This window comes from Carcharhinus amblyrhynchos, chromosome 16, assembly GCF_965287045.1.
Source record: "Carcharhinus amblyrhynchos chromosome 16, sCarAmb.v2.hapA, whole genome shotgun sequence".
NCBI classification, from domain to species: domain Eukaryota; kingdom Metazoa; phylum Chordata; class Chondrichthyes; order Carcharhiniformes; family Carcharhinidae; genus Carcharhinus; species Carcharhinus amblyrhynchos.
In genome coordinates, this window is record NC_137339.1 from 51,602,551 (window position 1) to 51,623,215 (window position 20,665).

The 20,665-nt window shown below is 43.2% G+C and overlaps 1 protein-coding gene across 1 annotated transcript in view; it reads left to right on the forward strand.

Annotated features, from left to right (window-relative positions):
- Window positions 1-20,665, forward strand: part of nelfcd (negative elongation factor complex member C/D) — a 97,715-nt gene that overhangs the window by 32,065 nt on the left and 44,985 nt on the right. The window contains exons 7-11 of the mRNA XM_080205086.1: window positions 52-182; window positions 7,603-7,768; window positions 8,380-8,514; window positions 13,090-13,229; window positions 16,461-16,575. Coding sequence (XP_080061212.1) covers window positions 52-182; window positions 7,603-7,768; window positions 8,380-8,514; window positions 13,090-13,229; window positions 16,461-16,575 — 687 coding nt within the window. The remainder of the gene's footprint in view (window positions 1-51; window positions 183-7,602; window positions 7,769-8,379; window positions 8,515-13,089; window positions 13,230-16,460; window positions 16,576-20,665) is intronic.

Genomic DNA, 20,665 nt, shown 5'->3' on the forward strand with positions numbered 1-20,665 from the left:
GTTCTGCATTGTGTATCTGTTCACCAACTCTGTGCTTTGTAATTTCTACAGAAAATGGTTTGTCACGGGGAGCATACTTACCTGTATGCTCAGTCCATAATGTCTGTTTTGGCCCAGGAGGAGCAGGGTGGAGCAGCTGTCCGACGAATTGCCCAAGAAGTTCAGAGATACGCGCACGAGAAGTAAGTCCGTAAGAAACCCTTGAGACTTCAGGAAATTTTAATGTTTTTTTTCAGGTAGATGGTGAAAACTCTTTCCTCACTAATTTTCTCCATAAGACATAGGAGCAGAATTAGGCCATTCAACCCATCGAGTCTGCTCTGCCATTCAATCATGGCTGATATTTTTCTCGATCCCATTCTCCTGCCTTTTCCCATAACCCCTGATCTCCTCCTTCATCAAAACCTATCTATTTCTAATTAAAGACACTCAATGACCTGGCCTCCACAGCCTTCTGTGGTAAAGAGTTTCACAGATTCACCACTCTGGCTGAAGAAGTTTCTCCTCGTATCTGTTTTAAGGGATCGAACCTTTAGCTGAGGTTGTGCCCTCTGGTTCTAGTTTTTCCTACTAGTGGAAACATCCTCTCCACATCCACTCTATCTATCTAGGCCTCGCAGCATCCTGTTAAATTTCAAAAAGATCCCCCTTCATCCTTGTAGACTCCAAACAGTACAGACCCAGAGTCCTCAGCCATTCCTCATAGGAGCTTTTCATTCCAAGGATCATTCTTTTGAACCTCCTCTGGACCCTTCCCAAGGGCAGCACATACTTCCTTAGATATGGGGCCAAAACTGTTCACAGTATTCCAAATGCGGTCTGACCAGAGCCTTATACAGCCTCAGAAGAACGTGTCTGCTCTTGTATTCTAGCCCTGTCGACATGAATGCTAAGAATGCATTTCTTCCTAACTGCTGACTGAACCTGCACGGTAACCTTAAGAGAATCATGAACAGCGATTCCCAAGTTCCTCTGTCTTTCTGACATCCTAATCATTTTGCCATTTAGAAAATAATCTATGCCTCTATTCCTCCTTCCAAAGCGCAAAACCTCACACTTTTCCACATTGTATTCCATCTGTCACTTCTTTGCCGACTCTCTTAACCTGTCCAAGTCCTTCCGTAATCCTCCTGCTTTCTCAATACTACCTGTCCCTCTACATGTCTTTGTATCATCTGCAAATTTAGCAACAGTGCCTTCAGTTCCTTCTTCCAAATTGTGAAAAGTTGTGGTCCCAGCACTGACCCACGACACACACCATTAGTCGCTACCTGCCATCCTAAAAAAGACCTCTTTATGCCACTCACTGCCTTTTGCCAGTCAGCCAATCCTCTATCCATGCCAGGATCTTACCCTTAACACCAGGGCTCTTAACTTATTTAACCACCTCCTGTGTGGCACCTCGTCAAAGGCTTTCTGGAAACCTAGATAAATCGCACCCACTGGTTCTCCTTTATCTAACTTCCCTGTTACCTCCTCAAAGAACTCTAACAGATTTGTCAGACGTGACCTCTCCTTGACGAAACCATGCTGACTGGACCCTATTTTATCATGCACTTCCAAGTACTCTGTGATCTCATCTTTAGTAATGGACCGTCAAATCTTGCCAGTGACTGAAATTAGGCTAACCAACCTATAATTTCCTGTCTGCTGCCTCCCTCCCTTCTTAAACAGGATGTTACATTAGCTACTTTCCAGTTCTCTGGTACCTCTCTGTCTCCAGTGATTGCTGAAAGATCACCACCAGTGCCTCCACAATTTCCTCAGCTATCTCTTTTGGAACCCTGGGGTGCAGTCCATTCGGTCCAGGTGATTTATCTACCTTCAGACCTTTCAGTTTCCCCAGAATCTTCTTATTAGTGATGGCCACTACACTCACCTGTGCCCCCTGACTCTCCTGGAACTCTGGCATCACACTGGTGTCTTCCACCGTGAAGACTCATACAAAGATTTCATCTAACGTGTTGAGGATACAGTTCCGTGGACACAAGTCATCTTCTGTTATTTTATCCATGCAGTCATTGCTCATACGTGATCGTGGTTAGTGAGCCTGATTCATGCTTGACATCCCCATGGTGTCATTAGAGAAATAGGACATAAGAACAGAGAAAGGATATTTAATTCCTTGAGCCTGTTCCCCGTTTAGTGAGATCAGTTAGCTAACCAATCCTCTAACCATGCTAAACTGTTACCTCCTATACCTTGTGCTCTTATTTTGCATATCTTTGATACGGCACCTTGTCAAATGCCTTTTAGAAATTCAGTTGACCACATCTACCAGATGTGAGATCATGGTTGATCTACACACTAACTTCATATGCCAATCTTTGCCCCATATCCCTTAATAATCTTGGTTTACAAAAATCTATCAAGGTCAGACTTAAAATTAACAATTGAACTAGTATCGATTGAGATTTGTGGAGGAGAGTTTCAAATTTCTACTACCCTTTGTGTAGAAGTGTTTCCTAATTTCACTCCTGAAAGGTCTGGTTCTAATTTTTTGATGTGGAGATGCCGGCGTTAGACTACAGTAAACACACTAAGAAGTCTCACAGCACCAGGTTAAAGTGGACTTTAACCTGGTGTTGTGAGACTTCTTACTCTAATTTTTTGACCACATCCCTAAGCCCTAGGCAGCAGAAAGACTTTAGCTGGAACTTTCTGGCTGTTCCCGTCGGGGGGATTTCCTGGTTCTGCAGAAGGCACACCCCTGCCACAGGTTTCCCTACAGCAAGGGGTGCATTCAACGGAAAATGCCCGTTGGCAACGATGGGACCAGAAAGTGCAACCGCCGGCTAATATTGGATCGCCCCTGCTGCACAAAACATAGTTGCAGAGAATAATGGGTTGTGTAGAAAATCTCAGCCCGTAGTCTTCTAATTACCTCGATATCTTGAAAACTTCAATGAAGCCATCTCATAACTTCTAAATTGCATGGCCCTAGTTTGTGTAATGAAAACAGAAAATGTTGGAATACATGGCAGGTAGCACTTTGGAGAGTGAACATAGTTAAAGTGTCAGATCAATGACTTTTCATCCTACAGAGGCTGCCTGATCTGCTAAGTATTTCCAACATTTTCAGGTTTTCAGCGTCCGCAGAATTTTCCTTTTGCATTACTGCCTACTTTGTACAATATCTCTTCATGGCTTATCCATGGAGTATAGGTATCATTCCGGTCAATCTGTTCTGCACACTTGCCAGAGCCAATGTATTCTTCTTATGGATTGGTACCCAGAGTTACCCTCAGTACTCTAATTGGCATGATGTGATTAGCCTGCAGGGTTGTGTGTTAAAGATTCAATTATTCACCATATTTATTTGTGACTCAGCTGATGGGATAGAAAACCAGAGATCAAAATTTGCTGTTGACACCTAGATAGCCAGAATTGTGGAATGTAGCTTAATCAGGGTTTGTATAGCTGAAGTACGACTTCTATCCTCTTGTATTCTAGTCCTAGATATAATTTTTGATTATTCTCTGTATTTGATTATGACATTTTCGTAACCCAATGTACCTGAACTGCCAAGCCTCTTTGGACCTCTACAGTTTCTGCAGCATTTCAACATTTGGAAAGTGCACCTTTTCTATTCTTTTTGGATCACAAGTGGAAGGCCTCATATTTACATCAATGACTTAGATGAGGGGAGTGAAGGTCAGGGAGCTAAATTTGGAGACGTCACAGAGATAGCTAAGAAATTATATTGTGAAGAAGAGTTTGCAGATGCATTGAGATAGATTGAGTGAACAAAGAACAACACAGCACGGGAAACAGGCCCTTCGGCCCAATGAGCCCGTGCCGCCATCTTAACAATGTGTTTTTCCTCCTCCATCCTTGACCTATGTCTATGCTTATGGTACCCCCATTGGAAACCAGATTAAGGGGAGAATAATTTAGGGACAATTTGTTACACCAGTCAGCCTAAGAGTACATCTTTGGGGTGTGGGAGGAAACCCACGCAACCACAGGGAGAATGCGCAAACTCCAACAGACACTGGCCCAAATCCATGTATCTGCACAGCTAGCAGTGATAGCCACTGAGCTTTTGTGGTGCCCATCTGCTGGTCCAGCCTTAAGCATACACAAACGACACAAAGTACTAGGCTACTCTCGAAACATCCAAGAGCAGCCCACGCACGACCCACCATGTGCATGCCCCTCGATAGACAACAAGGTGGACCGACGCACCTGCGGAGTAAACGAGAAAAACATCAACACATGTAACAGTTGAGTGAGTGGACAAAAATCTGGCAAATTGAACATAATGTGGGAAAATGTAAAGTTGTTTACTTGGTAGGAAGAATTAAAAGCGATGTATTACTTAAATGGAGAATAGCTTCAGGATTCCATGATGCAGAGGGATCAAGGTGTTTTTGTGTGTGAGTCACAAAAGGTTAACATACAGGTTCAGCAAGTAATCAAGAAAATTAATGCAATGGTGTCCTTTGTTATGAGAGAAATTGAACATAAAAATAAGGATGCTGTGCTTCAGTTATGCAGGGTATTGGTGAAACCACATCCCAAAATTTGGTCTCTTTATTTAAGAAAAGACTTAAATGTGTTGGAGACAGTCCAGAGAAGGTTTAATAGATTGATACCTGGACTGAGTGGGTTGTCTTATGAAGAAATGTTGGACAGACTTGGCTTGTTTCAGCTGAGTGAGGGGTAAGTTGATTGAAATAAAAAAGATCCTAAATAGTACTGACAAGGTATATGTGAAAATTATGTTACCTCTTGTGGGTGAATCCAGAACTTGGGAGCACTGTTTTAAAATTAGGCGTCACTCTTATAGGACAGAGAAATTCTTCCGAGGATTGTGTCACTTTGTCTCAAAAGCCGCTGGAAACAGGATCACTGAATATTTTTAATGTGGAGGTAGATAGATAGACTCCTCCATCTTAAGTCTATTTTTTCAATATACCACACTTGTATTGTCTCAAAACCCTCCCTTCTCCTCCTCTGCCTCCCATACCAGGCCACCTATTTTCTGATCTTAAGGTCTCTCACAGTTACACTTTAAAATCTAACACATTCTACCTCTCTTTAGCTCTGATGAACAGTTAAACAGACTCGAAACATTAGCTGTGTTCTCTCTTCACTGATGCTGCCAGACGTGCTATGACTTTCCAGCTTCTTCTGTTCTTGTTTCAGATTCCAACATGCACAGTATTTTGTGTATTTTATTGTAGACATTCTTATTAGGCAAGTGAATCAAAAGTTATTGGAGGTGAATGGGAATGTGGAATTCGCAACACAAACCAATAGCCCATGACCTTGTTGAATGGTGGAGCAGACTCAAGAGGCCAAATGGCCTACTTCTGTCCCTATTCTGTATGTTGGTATTTTCATACTTACATTGAAATTGACTTGTCAGAATTTTGCCCTTTCACTTTATCAATGCCTCTTTGTAATTTTAGCCTTCATATAATTCCAGCTATCATGTCAACAGGATATTTTGATATGTGATTTGCTATCCCAGCATTAAAGTCATAAACAAATATGGTGAATAGTTGCATCTTCAACACAGACTCTCGTTTGCCACTTGTCACCTTCTGGCAGTTAAAGCGTCTACCCATTATCCCTGCTATCTGTCTCCCATCATTCAGCAATTATTCCAACCAGATCAATAATTTGCCTTTACTTCCATGAGCTTCAGCTTTAATTAGCTGTTTTTTTTATAAGGCATACATCTCCAGGAAGTCTATATAACTAACATTTATGGACTATGTCCACTACTTTAGACACCTAGAGAGGGCGGCATAGTGGCACATTGGTTAACACTGCTGCCTCACGGCGCCAGGAACCCGAGTTCGATTCCTGGCTTGGGTCACTGTCTGTGTGGAGTCTGTACGTTCTCCCTGTGTCTGTGCTGGGGGTTTGCTCCGAGTGCTCTGGTATCCTCTGACAGTCCAAAGATGTGCAGGTTAGATACATTGGCTGTGCTAATTTTCCCTCAGTGTACCTGAACAGGCATCGGAGTGTGGGCGACTAGGAGACTTTCACAGTAACTTCACTGCAGAGTACTTGTGATTAAGAATAAATAAATTTATAAACTTAAAGAAAATCTGTTCAAAAATTCAGTTAGTTTCATGAAACACACCTACAAATCCCTGCTGCTTTTGTCTGATCAGCTGCAAATATACAAGGTGTGTTTTTAATATGTTCAGGTGTTCAGTCATTCTATACTTAATTATAGACTCGAGTAATTTCCTGACAACAGATGTTTTGGCAACTGATCTGTAATTCCCTACTTGCCCTCCTATCTTTCAGCCATTTGAGATTGCTGAATAATGAGGAACAGGGAACATGGTTGTTTATTTCCCCTTCCTTGCAATGTTCCAATACTGCAGTACCCCTGAATTGCCCACTATCCCAGTGCCCCACCCTCCACTGATTGCTGTGTCCCTACCAGTGGCCCTTGGGGCTGCCAGGTCCCTGCCGGTGACCCTCAAGGTGGCCCGGTTGCTGCCAGTGACCCTCGGGGTTACCTGGTTCGAGACAGCATTATCTGGTTTGGTGTTTGTTGTCCCCTACTTGTCGAGAAGACTACTGCTAGAGTTTTAGCTGTGGTGATGAAGGTACTCTGACAGAAAACACTTAGTGTGACTGAAAAGCAGTTGGATAGGAGTGAGTTAGGAATTTATTGAAACTGGCAGTCATTTTCTTGCTTTGTCTATCTCTTATTTTCCTTTTCTCTGAGTTAATGTTCAGCTAACAAGTTTTGGGGAAAAAAGCAACATTCTCCCCCTCTTAATCTGGAGATGACAATTGTTGCCCAGGGTGCAGTTCCACTAATCATCCTTCATAACCTCAGCCATATGTTAGCCATGATGGATGGGGCCAACCAGCCTTTTGATTTGCAGAATTTCTTGGTATAATCCTGTTGTCTGTTGATGTCCGTTTGAACCCATTTTTCTACAAGAGCAATGAGAGAGAGAGTGACTTTAATTATGTAGTGCCTTCCATACCAACAGGATGCCTCAAACTGCTTTACAACCAGATGGCAGTCATTGTTGTAATGTAGGAGGCATCAAGTCAGTATGTGTATAGCAAGCTCCCACAATCAGAAGTGTGATAACGAATAGATAATCTGATTTTCTTTTGTCGATTGAAGGACAGTTGGCCAGGTCATCATGAATAATTTGCCCATTCTTCTTTGACATGAGGCTTGAGTTGAAGCTTCACCTGAAAATTAGCATCTCCATCAGTGCAGTTCTCCTTCAGCACTCTACTGAGGAATCATTGATTTTTGAAATCGGCATTGATTTTTGTCCTCAAGTCCTGGGGTAGGACTTTAACCCACAACCAACTGACTGAAGCGGAAGTGTCAGCAACTAAGTCAATGCTAATACCATTAGGAAAGCAAATGCTGGCTAACTTTTACCTCAGTAACCCTGGGTTGATGAGGCCAATTCTACCATTCAAAATAAGAGCAGTAGATCCAGCAGCATCTTCCACCCCACCCAAATCTATTTCTGTATTACGATGATTAACCTGCTCACTAACTGCTCAGTAACTTCAAACATGGATTCCCAGCTCTTTGCATAATCTTCCTTTTGTGTTATCAGGAAAAATAATTATCTTTGTACTGCCTTCCCTCAGAGGACATGACGCCAGCCAGATTACCCTAGCCCTGGGCACAGCTGCATCCTACCCTCGAGCTTGCCAAGCATTGGGTGCCATGCTGTCCAAGGGAGCTCTGAATCCAGCCGATATTACTGTGTTGTATAAGATGTTCACAAGTATGGATCCACCTCCTGTAGAACTGGTAAGAATAAAACTCAGTCATCAATATCACTGGGGCAAGAAGCCATTTTCTCTAAAAATTTCTCATTTTCAATTTCCAGTTGCCTCCACTCATGTCCTGACTTGATGTCAAAGATAATTGGTGGAAGTGCCTCGAGGAACTTTCATCCCAAGCAAGCTTGTGTAGTAGTGAGAGCAAACTATTTGACTGTTGAGCGTCATGGCTAACCCCTGTACTGTCCATACATGTGCAATTTTTAGCAGGAGTCACTGAATCCCATAGAGGAGCATAAAACCTGTCTATTGTGTTTTGCTTTATGTCTTCCTATCCCAAGTGACAAATTTCATGTATGAGATCCTTAACATAAAATCGATCTGGAATCTTGGTAAATGTGACTGAATACCACACTGGGTACCATCAGGAAGATCATCCTTAAAGAAATAAAATTCGGCTTGTACTTTGCACACACAAATCACTCCCACCCAGTTTGAAAATCAAATAGTGGCTGATATTCCTTCTATTTTCCACTACCTCAAATTATTAACCCATTCTGTATAAACTGTATTCTAAATTTGTACTCCCATACCTAGGTGCGTCTAAATTTAACTGTGATCCTTTATGTTCCTTTTCAGATCAGAGTCCCTGCCTTCCTCGATCTTTTTATGCAATCTCTCTTCAAACCAGGCTCTAAGATCAATCCTGAGCACAAGCACAAGTACATCTACATTCTGGCCTATGCAGCCAGCGTGGTGGAATCATGGAAAAAGGTACAGTAACATCAGTGAGATTGATGGTCTTCAGTACATACTACTTAACAGATTGTAACTCAGCACACACACACTGCTCACACAGTAATGCATTTTTTATCTCTTCCTATTGTATTGGTTCTGTTATCAGAGATTATTGGTGAATTTGAATTTTCATGTCTGATTCCTTCTGGTCTTCGTTCCACATGTTCCCCACTGTGCAAATAATAGCCTATTGCATGGTCTCGTACTCAACCTTATTGCTTCTCTGGATTTTAAAACTGGCAGACCCCTGACCTCTCTTCCTCCTACAATCTACAAGCTGACCTTCAGTCCCACTGAGGTCTGTGGCATTTTGTATGGCTTGTCTGCACTGCAACAGATGGGACGGCCTTCGGTGGAATGGGTGGACCCTGCTGGTGGGAAGGACCAGAAAATCCTGGCCTGTATTTAATGCTGATGCAAAGTGGTTTTTAAGAAAGGAATCCAGTCATTAACCTGGACAAAAAAATCTTTACAAGCAATTCACTTGAGAGCAACTTACAAACAACATGAAGAATGAATTTGCAGCTAAACGTCACCACGGTGCTCCAGACTGCTCATGCCCAAATCCTTTGGGAATCAAGGATAGTTTAATGGCTGCTGAAAGGCATTTCGAGGGTGATGTGCCTACTGAGGTAATATGGGCTGAAGTTAGAAATAGGAAAGGAATGGTCACGTTGTTAGGAGTTTTCTATAGGCCTTCAAATAGTAATAGAGATGTGGAGGAGGAAATGGCAAAGCAGATTATGGATAGGTGTGGAAGTCACAGGGTAGTTATTACGGGTGACTTCAATTTTCCAAATATTGATTGGAACCTTTATAGGTCGAACAGTTCGGATGGGACACTTTTTGTACAGTGTGTGCAGGAGAGTTTCCTGACACAATATGTGGATAAGCTGACAAGGGGTGGGGCCACATTGGACTTGGTACTGGGTAATAAACCGGGCCTAGTGTTAGATTTGTTTGTGGGAGAGCATTTTGGAGATAGTGACCACAATTCGGTGCCCTTCATTATTGCAATAGAGAGGGATAGGCTTACACGACGGGGCAAGGTTTATAATTGGGGCAGGGGAAATTATGATGCGATTAGGCAAAAATTAGGGAGCATAAGATGGGAGCAGAAACTGTCAGGTATGGGCACAAACAAAAAGTGGAGCTTTTTCAAGGAGCAAATACTGCGTGTCCTTGATAGGTATGCCCCTGGCAGGCAGGAAGGAAATGGCCGAGTGAGGGAACCATGGTTCACAAAGGAGGTTGAATGTCTTGTTAAGAGGAAAAAGGGAAGTGTATGTAAGGATGAAGAAACAAGGTTCAGTTGGGTCGCTTGAGTGTTACAAGGTAGCTAGGAACGAGTTAAAGAAAGGGCTTAGGAGAGCTAGGACGGGGCACGAGAAGTCCTTGGCGGGTTGGAAAAAAGAAAACACTAAGGCTTTTTACTCTTATGTGAGAAATAAAAGAATGACCAGGGTGAGGTTAGGGCCAGTCAAGGATAGTAGTGGGAACTTGTGCATGGAGTCAGAAGAGATAGGTGAGATGTTGAATGAGTACTTTTCTTCAGTGCTCACTAAGGAAAGGGGTCATGTTTTTGAGGATGAATGTGTGATACAGGCTGATAGGATGGAGGAGGTAGATGTTCTGAGGGAAGATGTATTGGCAATTTTGAAAAACCTGAGGGTCAGTAAGTCCCCTGGGCCAGATGGGATACATCCTAGGTTACTTTGGGAGGCAAGGGATGAAATTTTGGAGCCTTTAGCTTTGATCTTTGGGTCCTCACTGTCCACGGGGATAGTGCCAGAGGACTGGAGAGTGGCGAATGTTGTTCGTCTCTTCAAGAAAGGAAATAGCAATGACCCTGATAATTATAGGCCAGTTAGTCTTACTTCAGTGGTCGGTGAGTTAATGGAAAGGGTCCTGAGAGGTAGGACTTATGACCATTTGGAAAGATGCCATTTAATCCAGGATAGTCAGCATGGTTTTATGAGGGGTAAGTCCTGCCTCTCAAATTTGATTGAATTCTTTCAGGAGGTAACTAAGTGTGTGGACGAAGGTAGAGCAGTTAATGTCGTATTCATGGATTTTAGTAAGGCGTTTGATAAGGTTCCCCATGGTAGGCTCATGAAGAAGATAAGGATGTGTGGGATAGAAGGAAATTTGGCCGATTGGGTAAGTAACTGGCTGTCTCATAGAAGACAGAGGATGGTGGTGGAAGGAAAATTTTCAGACTGGAGGCTAGTTACCAGCGGTGTACCACAGGGGTCAGTGCTGGGTCCTCTGCTATTTGTGATTTTTATCAATCACTTGGAAGAGGGGGCTGAAGGGTGGGTTAGTAAATTTGCTGAGAACACCAAGATTGGTGGAGTAGTGGATGAGGTGGAGGGCTCTTACAGGCTGCAAAGAGGCATTGATAGGATGCAGAGCTGGGCCGAAAAGTGGCAGATGGAGTTTAACCCTGATAAGTGTGAGGTGATTCATTTTGGTAGGACAAACTTAAATGCGGATTACAGGGTCAATGGCAGGGTCCTGAGGAATGGAGAGGAACAGAGAGACCTTGGGGTTCAGATCTCTGAGGGTTGCCACTCAAGTGGATAGAGCCGTGAAGAAGGCTTACAATTATGTTAGCGTTTATTAACACAGGGTTTGAGTTTAAGGAGCTGTGGGGTTATGCTGCAACTATACCAGATGTTGGTGAGACCGCATTTGGAATATTGTGTTCAATTCTGTTCACCTCACTATAAGAAGGATATGGAAGCATTGGAGAGAATGCAGAGGAGATTTACCAGGATGCTGCCTGGCTTGGATGGTAAGTCTTATGAGGAAAGGTTGAGGGAGCTGGTGCTTTTCTCTTTGGAGTGGAGGAGGATGAGAGGCTTAATAGAGATTTTTAAGATGATGAGAGGGATTGATAGAGTGGACACGCAGAGACTTTCCTCAGGTGGATGTTGCTGTTACTAGAGGGCATAACTATAAGGTTTGTGGTGGGAGATATAGGAGGGATGTCCAAGATAGACTCTTTACTCAGAGAGTGGTTGGGGTATGGAATAGACTGCCTGCTGTGATAGTTGAGTTGAACACTTTAGGAACTTTCAAGCGATTATTGGATAGGCACATGGAGCACACCAGAATGATAGGGAGAGGATAGTTTGATCTTGGGATTGGACATAGCTCGGCACAACATCGAAGGCCAAAGGGCCTGTACTGTGCTGTTATGTTCTATCTATTCAATTATGCAAGAAAAAGAGAAAGTAAATTGTATTGAGCAAAATGTTTTTAAGCAACAGTTTGGAGCACTCCTCTGAGTCAGAAGAGCAATCAAGCCCCACTCCTGTTCTTGATTAGTGCTCCAGTGCAGAATTGAGGAAGTGCTGCATTGCCAGAGATGCTGTCTTTCACTTGAGATAGTAAACTGCCTTCTTCAGAGGCAAAGGAAATGTTTTGGATGTCTGGGGCAGATTTTTAGACTCTCTTTTGTTGGATATGTTGATTGTCTGGCAACTGAGGACTTGGCAAGGTGGCTGCTGAAAGGATGTTTACCCTTATGGGAGAGACTTCAACTTGGGGACACTGTTTAAAAATAAGGTGTTGCCCATTCAAGACTTGAGATGAGAATTTTTTTCTCTCAAAGGATTATTATTCTATTGTATATATTTGTGTAGCATGAATGTTATTTGTCACTTACTCGCCCAAGCCTCGACATTATCCCGGTCTTGTTGTGTGCAGGCATGGACTGTTTCAATATCTGAGGAATTGTGAATGGAACTGAACAATGCAATCATCATTGAATGGCCCCACGTATGACCTTATGATAGAAGGAAGTCATTGGCGAAGCAACAGAACCTGTTGCTTCACTAATGCTGTCCTGAAGAACTCTTGCAACGTTGTCTTGGTGTTGAGATGATTGCCCTTCAGCAAAGGGCTGCCTATGGTCAGGGCGCACAACAGTTAGCTCTTGTCCTCCCAAGTACATGTTCTCCCGTGGGTCGGCACCTTCAGGTAGAGTTGCCAACTGGGATTAAAGGTTTAAAGTTCCTTTATGATGAGTCTGATTGCAGGCAGTGGAACGTTTTCCCCCTGATTCCCCCTGATTTTAGTTTAGTTGGAGCTCCTTAATGTCACACTTGGTTAAATGCAGCGTTGGTGTTGTCGGCAGCTATCTTCATCTCAGCTCTAGAATTCAGGACTTTTGCCCATGTTTAGATCAAGGCTGTAATGAGATCTGGAGCTGAGTGGCTCTGGTGGAATGCAAACTGAGCATCTGGAAGCAGATTATTAGTGTGTAAGTGCCACTTGCAGCACTGTTGACTCCTTCACATTGCTGATCATTAAGAGTAGATTGTTGGAGCGGTAATTGGAAAGGCTGAAAGCTCATTGCTATTCAGTATCAGGACAGTAATATAGGATGGCATTTTAAGTTTCTGACATGCAAAACTGAAACATTTACAGAATCAACATCTGATTGACGGGTTTGGAAAGCTGGCAGAGATTTTGGGTACTAACTGTAAGTATGTCCTAGTCTTTTGTATCAGTGTAATCCAAAGGTGCTATTTTTCTTGACAGAACAAAAGATGTAACATCAATAAAGATGAGTTGAAATCAACATCAAAGGCCATTGAAACTGTCCACAATTTGTGCTGCAATGAGAACAAAGGGGCTTCAGAGCTTGTTGCAGAACTGGGAACCCTCTATCAATGTATTCGGTGAGTCTCTCAGGCTATGGAATGTTCTATCATTAGATTCCCTGAGTGCCGCATGATATGTACGGGGATTGGGGTCCCTCAATCAGTGTATTCAGTGATTACAGTAAGAAGTCTTACAACACTAGGTTAAAGTCCAACAGTTTTATTTGGCAGCACTAGCTTTTGGAGTCTCAGGCTCTTTCATCAGGTGAGTGAAGAGCTGTGTTCATAAACAGGGCATATACAGACACAAACTTAATTTACAAGATAGTGGTTGGAATGCGAGTCTTTACAGATAATCAGTCTTAAATGTACAGACAGTATGAGTGGAGAGAAGGCCAAGCACAGGTTAAAGAGGTGTGTATTGTCTTCGGTCAGGACAGTTAGTGAGATTTTGCAAACTCAGGCAAGTCGTGGGGGTTACAATAGTGTGAGATGAACCCAACATCCCAGTTGAGGCCTTTGTCATGTGTGCAGAACTTGGCTATCAGTTTCTGCTCAGCGATTTTGCATTGTCTGATGTGCCACAGCGAAAAACCACACCAACTTCCTCAAGAAGACAAACACGGGGCACAGTGGCCAGAGTACCCTTCATTGTCCAGTACTTCCCTGAAGCGGAGAAGCTACGACATCTTCTCCAGAGCCCTCATCGGTGAAGACGAACATCTTGCCAAGGCCATCCCCACATCCCCACTTCTTGCCTTCAAACAACCGCACAGCCTCAAACAGACCATTGTCTGCAGCAAACTACCCAACCTTCAGGAGAACAGTGATCACAATACCACACAATCTTGCCACAGCAACTGTGCAAGATGTGCCGGATTGTCAACACGGTTGCCATCATCTCACACGAGAACACCATCCACCAGGTACACAGTACACACTCTTGTGACTTGGCCAATGTTGTCTACCTGATACGCTGCAGGAAAGAATGTCCCGAGGCATGGTACATTGGGGAGACCATGCAGACGCTACAACAACAGATGAATGAACCCCGCTTGACAATCACCAGGCAGGAGTGTTCCCTTCCAGTTGGGGAACACTTCAGTGGTCATGGGCATTCAGCCTCTGATCTTCAGGTAAATATTCTCCAAGGTGGCCTTCACGACACGACAGTGCAGCATTGATGAGCAGAAACTGATAGCCAAGTTCTGCACACATGAGGACGGCCTCAACCAGGATCTTGGATTCATATCGCACTATCTGTAACCCCCATGATTTGCCTGGGCTTGCAAAATCTCACTAACTGTCCTGGCTGGAGACAATACACATCTCTTTAACATGTGCTTGGCCTTCTCTCTGCTCACATTATCTGTACCTTTAAGATTTGATAACCTGTAAAGACTCACATTCCGACCATTATCTTGTAAATTGAGTTTGTGTCTGTATATGCCCTGTTTGTGAACACAGCTCTTCACTCACCTGATGAAGGGGCCTGAGACACCGAAAGCTAGTGCTGCCAAATAAACCTGTTGGACTTTAACCTGTGCTGTGAAACTTCTTATTGTGCTTACCCCAGTCCAACGCCGGCATCTCCACATCATATTCAGTGGTTGCCATAGGATATGGGACCTTCTGTCCAATAATGAGCCTCTGACCATTGCCACCCTGTCTTCCCTCTTCTTAATATAACGCAACTTCCTTGTTCAAATCTCTATACGTTGTATTGGGCCTCTTCAACTCCTGCTCCTCTTTATTCTGGACTAAACCACAGGTTCCCATCTCTCTGCCTCTCATTAATATTAAACCTCTGCCGACACTCCCAGCTATATAAAGCTGAATTCCTGCTGCCTCCATATCTGTCTAAAACTGCATCTCGTTCCTCCTTCTCTCTGCATAAAACTGAAGGAATTGCATTTATAAACTGTTATGAATCTAGTGATTTGATTTGATTTATTATTGTCACATGTATTAGTAAACAGTGAAAATTATTATTTCTTGTGTGCTATACTGACAAAGCATACCCATCATATAGAAGGAAATGAGAGAGTGCAGAATGTAGTGTTACAGTCATAGTTAGGGTGTAGAGAAAGATCAACTTAATGTAAGATAGGTCCGTTCAACAGTCTGATGGCAACAGGGAAGAAGCTATTCTTGAGTCAGTTGGTACGTAACCTCAGACTTTTGTATCTTTTTCCCGACAGAAGAAGGTGGATGAGAGAAGGCCCGGGGTGTGTGGGGTCCTTGATTATGCTGGCTTCTTTGCCGAGGCAGTGAGAAGGATAGAGACAGTCAGTGGATAGAAGGTTGGTTTGCGTGATGGATTGGGCTACATTCATGATCTTTTGTAGATTCTTGCAGTCTTGGGCAGAGCAGGAGCCATGCCAAGCTGTGATACAACCAGAAGGAATGCTTTCTATGGTCCATCTCTAAAAGTTGATGAGTGTTGTAACTGACATGCCAAACTTCCTTAGTCTTCTGAGAAAGTAGTATTGGGGGCTTTCTTAACTATAGTGTTGGCATGGGGGGACCAGGACATATTGTTGGTGATCTGGACACCTAAAAGCTTGAAGCTCTTGACCCTTTCTACTTTGTCCCATTGATGTAGACAGGGACATATTCTCCACTATATTTCCTGAAGTCGATGACAATCTCCTTTGTCTTGTTGACATTGAGAGAGAGATTATTGTTGTTGCACCAGTTACCAGATTCTCTTATTCTTATACTCTGTCTCGTCATTGTTTGAGATCCGACTCACTACAGTGGCATCGTTAACAAACTTGAAAATCGAGTTGAAGGGGCATTTGGCCACACAGTCAGAGGTATATAAGGAGTATAGTAGGGGGTTAAGAATACACCCTCGTGGGGCATCAGTGTTGAGGATGATTGTGGAGGAGATGTTGTTATCTATCCTTACTGATTGTGGTCTGTGGGTTGGGAAGTTCAGGCAGAGGGAGGAGCCAAGGCTCAGGCCACAGAATCTAGAGATGAGTTTCGTAGGAACATAGTGCTCGACCTGGGAGTACAATGCTCTGATATGTGAGTATTTGCTGGAACTATGTAGAACTTCATTCTGTATTTAAACTTGTGCTAAACCTAGCCTACAGTAGTATGAAGTAAACACGCAGCACTTCTGTTACCAGACTGGATGGTAATACTGTGTGTCTGAAGTGCTGGGAGTTTCCTAAGCTGTGTCATTTACCTCTCCCTTGACCCTGAGACTAAACCTTAGTGTTGCAATGGTAAAAGTTAGAATAGTTTTGCAATTGTATCTTACGTTATGTTGGCTGATGATTCCTTTCTAATTATCAGGTTCCCGGTGGTAGCAATGGGAGTGCTGAAATGGGTTGACTGGACTGTGTCAGAGCCCAGCTATTTTCAATTGCAGACTGACCATACACCTGTTCACCTGGCCCTACTGGATGAGGTAACTGAGTTATGTATGATCCCCAGTCCAAATCATTAGGGTAACTTTAGGTCCTGTTAGAAGTTAGAAGTTCCTTGCCATGATGTAGAACATATCTAATTAAATATCTGAGGTTCTATCCCATTCTGTGCTGGTTACCAGATCTTGGGTGGTGCCAGTAATTAGTTCATTATTGTCAGTCTGGTTATCCCAATCTCAGGGGTAATATACAAAGTACATCTGTGGATGTCAGGTGAGTTCACAAACGAAAACACCTTCTGTTATAACTCTGAAAAGCCCAAAATGATCCTCAGCTAACCTCACAAAAACATCACCAGCAAGTTCCACGTGTTTCAGTAGTGGTGTTTCTGACATTTATTTTACATGTTTCTTTCATTAATACCCATTCCGTGATTTGCTTTTGAATGTTAGTCTGACTTTACCTTACCTATTATATGCATTATTACCTTATGTATTATGTATTGTCAGTCTTAGCTGAGCAGCAGCATGTTGACCGTTGAATCATAAAGTTAGGGCATCAAGCCCCACCCATGAGAGTGCAGCACTTCCTGAATAAAAATCTGCTATCAGGGGCAACATTGAACCGAGGCTACACCTATCTTTTCAGGTTGTTGTGAAAGATCCAATACCACTATTCAAATATGAACAGAGGAATTCCCCCACTATCCTGGCCTGCATTTATTTCCTGTTGTGCCTGCCACACAGCCTGTTTTAATCCTTATATGGTGGACAAAATAACTGCGCGTAGATGTCTTGTTAGTACAACCAACATTTATTTAAGACACACAATCAATAATCACCCACCCAACCAACAATAAGTTATCTTTACAGAAAATACTAGCGTTCAAGTCCAATACAAATCTTGTCTTAACTTTGTGTGACTGGCAAGTACCCAAGCAGATATTGGCCTTTAACTATGCGTTGCTCTTGGTCATTCTCTGCGTAGTCTGGTCTGGCATTCTGGCTATGGTCTTCCTTCCTTCTCGAGTGTGGTGGCTGTCCTTGTGCTGATCATTGCTGGCGATGGTCACTGTTGTTGTAGCTCATTTGTGGGGGTCACGCAGAGAAAGAGAGAGATTCTTGGTTCTGCATCCCCCTTTATACCTCATTGGGTTCCGCGCTCATTTTGGCCATTGCCAATCAATGGATTAAGAATTGATCACCCTGATTGATAAAGTCCAATTAGATGCTACCACACCAATCTCTGGGTGTGTTCCCAACAGCCATGTCTGCAAGTGCTGGGGTCACCTAGAATGCGCACCTTCTTCCCAAATAAGGGGTTACGGCACCTCTATGTCTGGTAAACAACCAGTTTGACCAGAAGGTCCCTTTTGTCCTGGGGATAACCCATATCCTGTGCATTCACTTGTCTGGATTGCAGCCTGTATATCTCTGTCTTTTAAGCTGCAGCCTGTTGTTTTAGTTCTTGCCCAATTGTCCCAGAGTGCTCTACAAATCGCCATTTTAGATGGCCTATTTGGCCTTAGTCCCCCTTTGATCCTGAATGGATCATAAATTCAGGACCAGTATCTGTCAGGAATTCCCCAGTCACTCAACAATCAATTAAGGCCCAGGCACTGGCATGCACAGTTGTAATACATTCCTACAACATATTTCAGAAGTTACAAACAACAATACTCTACAACCACATATTCTAAACACCGTTATTACAATAAGCTAATTATCCACAAATACAGACAATCAGATATTTCCAACACCATTGTTACAATAAGCTAATTATAAACCGACATTCAAACAAACATTAGAATAAAGTATTTGCAGATCTGAGGCCCATTTGGTAGTAGAATTTTCAACGGCTCAATAGTACAAATCGCAAAATGGCAGACTTTCTGTAAACATTACTGAATTAGAGGACCATGGTTCAAGGGCGGACCCCATGCTCTACTCCGGGTGATCCTCTTTTTCCATCGGCTGAATTGGACTGTGAGGATGATTAGGTATACCAGGGTGAACAAAATCAGTGCTACCGCCAGGTGTGGCATTACGCAAACAAATGAATGGATTTGGATGTTTGAACCCCAGTTCTAAAGGTCATCCCACCAAGAGGTGACTTTAATTTCTTTAATCCTCCTTTTCACCTCTTGGGTCTGCTGCACCACTTTGGTGAAGGTTCTGTGGGCTGTAGCCAATTTTGTCCGAATCAGATTCAATTCCTCTGCCAGTTTTAGGCTCATGGTACTTCCCTAGAGTCTTTCGGAGCTCATCAGTGGCGTTCAAATATACCCTCTCCCTCTTATGAACGTCTATGAGTTGAATGAGGCCCACCCTGGCTGCTATGTCTGGTTTGATGCAGAATGTAGTAATGTTACAGATTGTCATGCCATACTGATATTGTTTCAGAGAGGTGGTGAAAATGGTATCTCCCTGCTCCCTTGTAAGCTACCCGAGTTGTGTCTGTGTCCAGGCCATGAGCTTCTACTGAGCAATTTAGGCTAGTGTTTGTTCTGAAGCCACACAGTGCTTGCTCATTCAAGTAAAATGAGTACGGGCATGCGATTATTTTGTCAGTTTGCTGACACCTGTCTACAGCAGTGCCTATGAGCCTCCCTTCTTTCTCCACTGTGTATGGTAAAGTGCTGTCGTGCCCTATTCAGATATCCTCATGGACAGTCTCTATATTCTCCACTTCAAAGACCCTCAGTCTGACCCGGTTGTCAGTGATTATGGGGAGCCCTAATATCATTCTCAGGGCTTTTCCTGGAGTCCCTTTGCAGTTGTCAATGAACTAAACTTTGGTCAACTGTCGCATCTGGCCGCCAGATAACTTGGGGTGTTTCTTACCAGAAAATAAGTGTTCCATCTGTTCATCACTAATCCAAGACGGAACCTGTTCACTGCGTACCTGCTCTAGATTTTCCCTTAGCAGTTCTATCATCCACTATCCATATGCATTACATAAAGTCTGGTTCTGTTGCCAGTCATCATCCTCTAATTTTTCCTGGATTATTTGATTGATTGTCTTGGCATGTCTTTCTAATACAGTTACCATGCAGCTGCTGGCTGTGTTCCCAGTCAGTTCCCCTTCAGCATTTTGTTGATTGTCCTCATTGATGGAACTTAGTGTCTGTTTAACCTGTTGTGTCAGAACTCTAAGTTTATTGTCCAGGTCAGCTAAATCAAGGGCATTGATGGTACCTGCCCCTACCCCGTATGCTGTGGCTATGTCATTGACTAACTACCTCCTGGATCTTTCTTGTCTTTTATCCATTCCTACTTCCCGTCCTAACAGGCTGCAAGTTAAGTGGAGGTATAATTTCCTAAGTTAGGGAGAGCACCACTCTGGTAGTTGGGTCCCAGCTATATCCACCACCACAGATACCAATTTGTGATGGATGTTGTCATACACGATTTTTCCTGTGTGTTTTAGTATCAATCCATTCTGTGGTCCGGGGTGGCTTCTGGACAAACCAAGCGGGATGGGTCTGGGGTGGCTCTGGCCCAGTTCTTATTTCACACAATGCAAAGTTCCCCTTGTGTTGTCCCGGGGCACTGCTGCCTGAGCTCTAATCCTTTTTTTGGGCTGTTGGCCAGACATCCAATTTCAGGGCACCCATTATTTGAAAAATCCTCTTCTATGGTGACACACAGATAACATTCAGTTGAACAGCCATTTGGTTTTTTTGTATACCAGCCACTGGTTGTTACACCCAAATAATATACTCCTCTCAGGGTGCACCCATAACACACCCTCGTCACATTCACCCGCGTCAGGTGGGGCAAACCATAAATAACCTGGATACCAAAGTTCATCTTGCTTGGAATGTCCAGTGTGCTCATCTCAATGATGAGTCCAGTGAGGTAGATCGTAGGTGCATCTGTTGTCGTCCGCCACTGTCCTGAGGAGATCAATGTAATTTCTGCTGTTACCGCATTTAATATTTTATATATATAAAATATATTTAAAGTGTGGTCAGGAGAACCCAGGTATCTCAAGCGTCGCTTACATGTCATAATTTTTTTATTCTAATTGCGGAGCACTATGGAGCAATTTTTTGTTCAGATCGATGAATACACGAGTCATGGAGTTGTCAGAAAAGAGCTTATTTAACTGGCCAGCAAAGTCAAAACG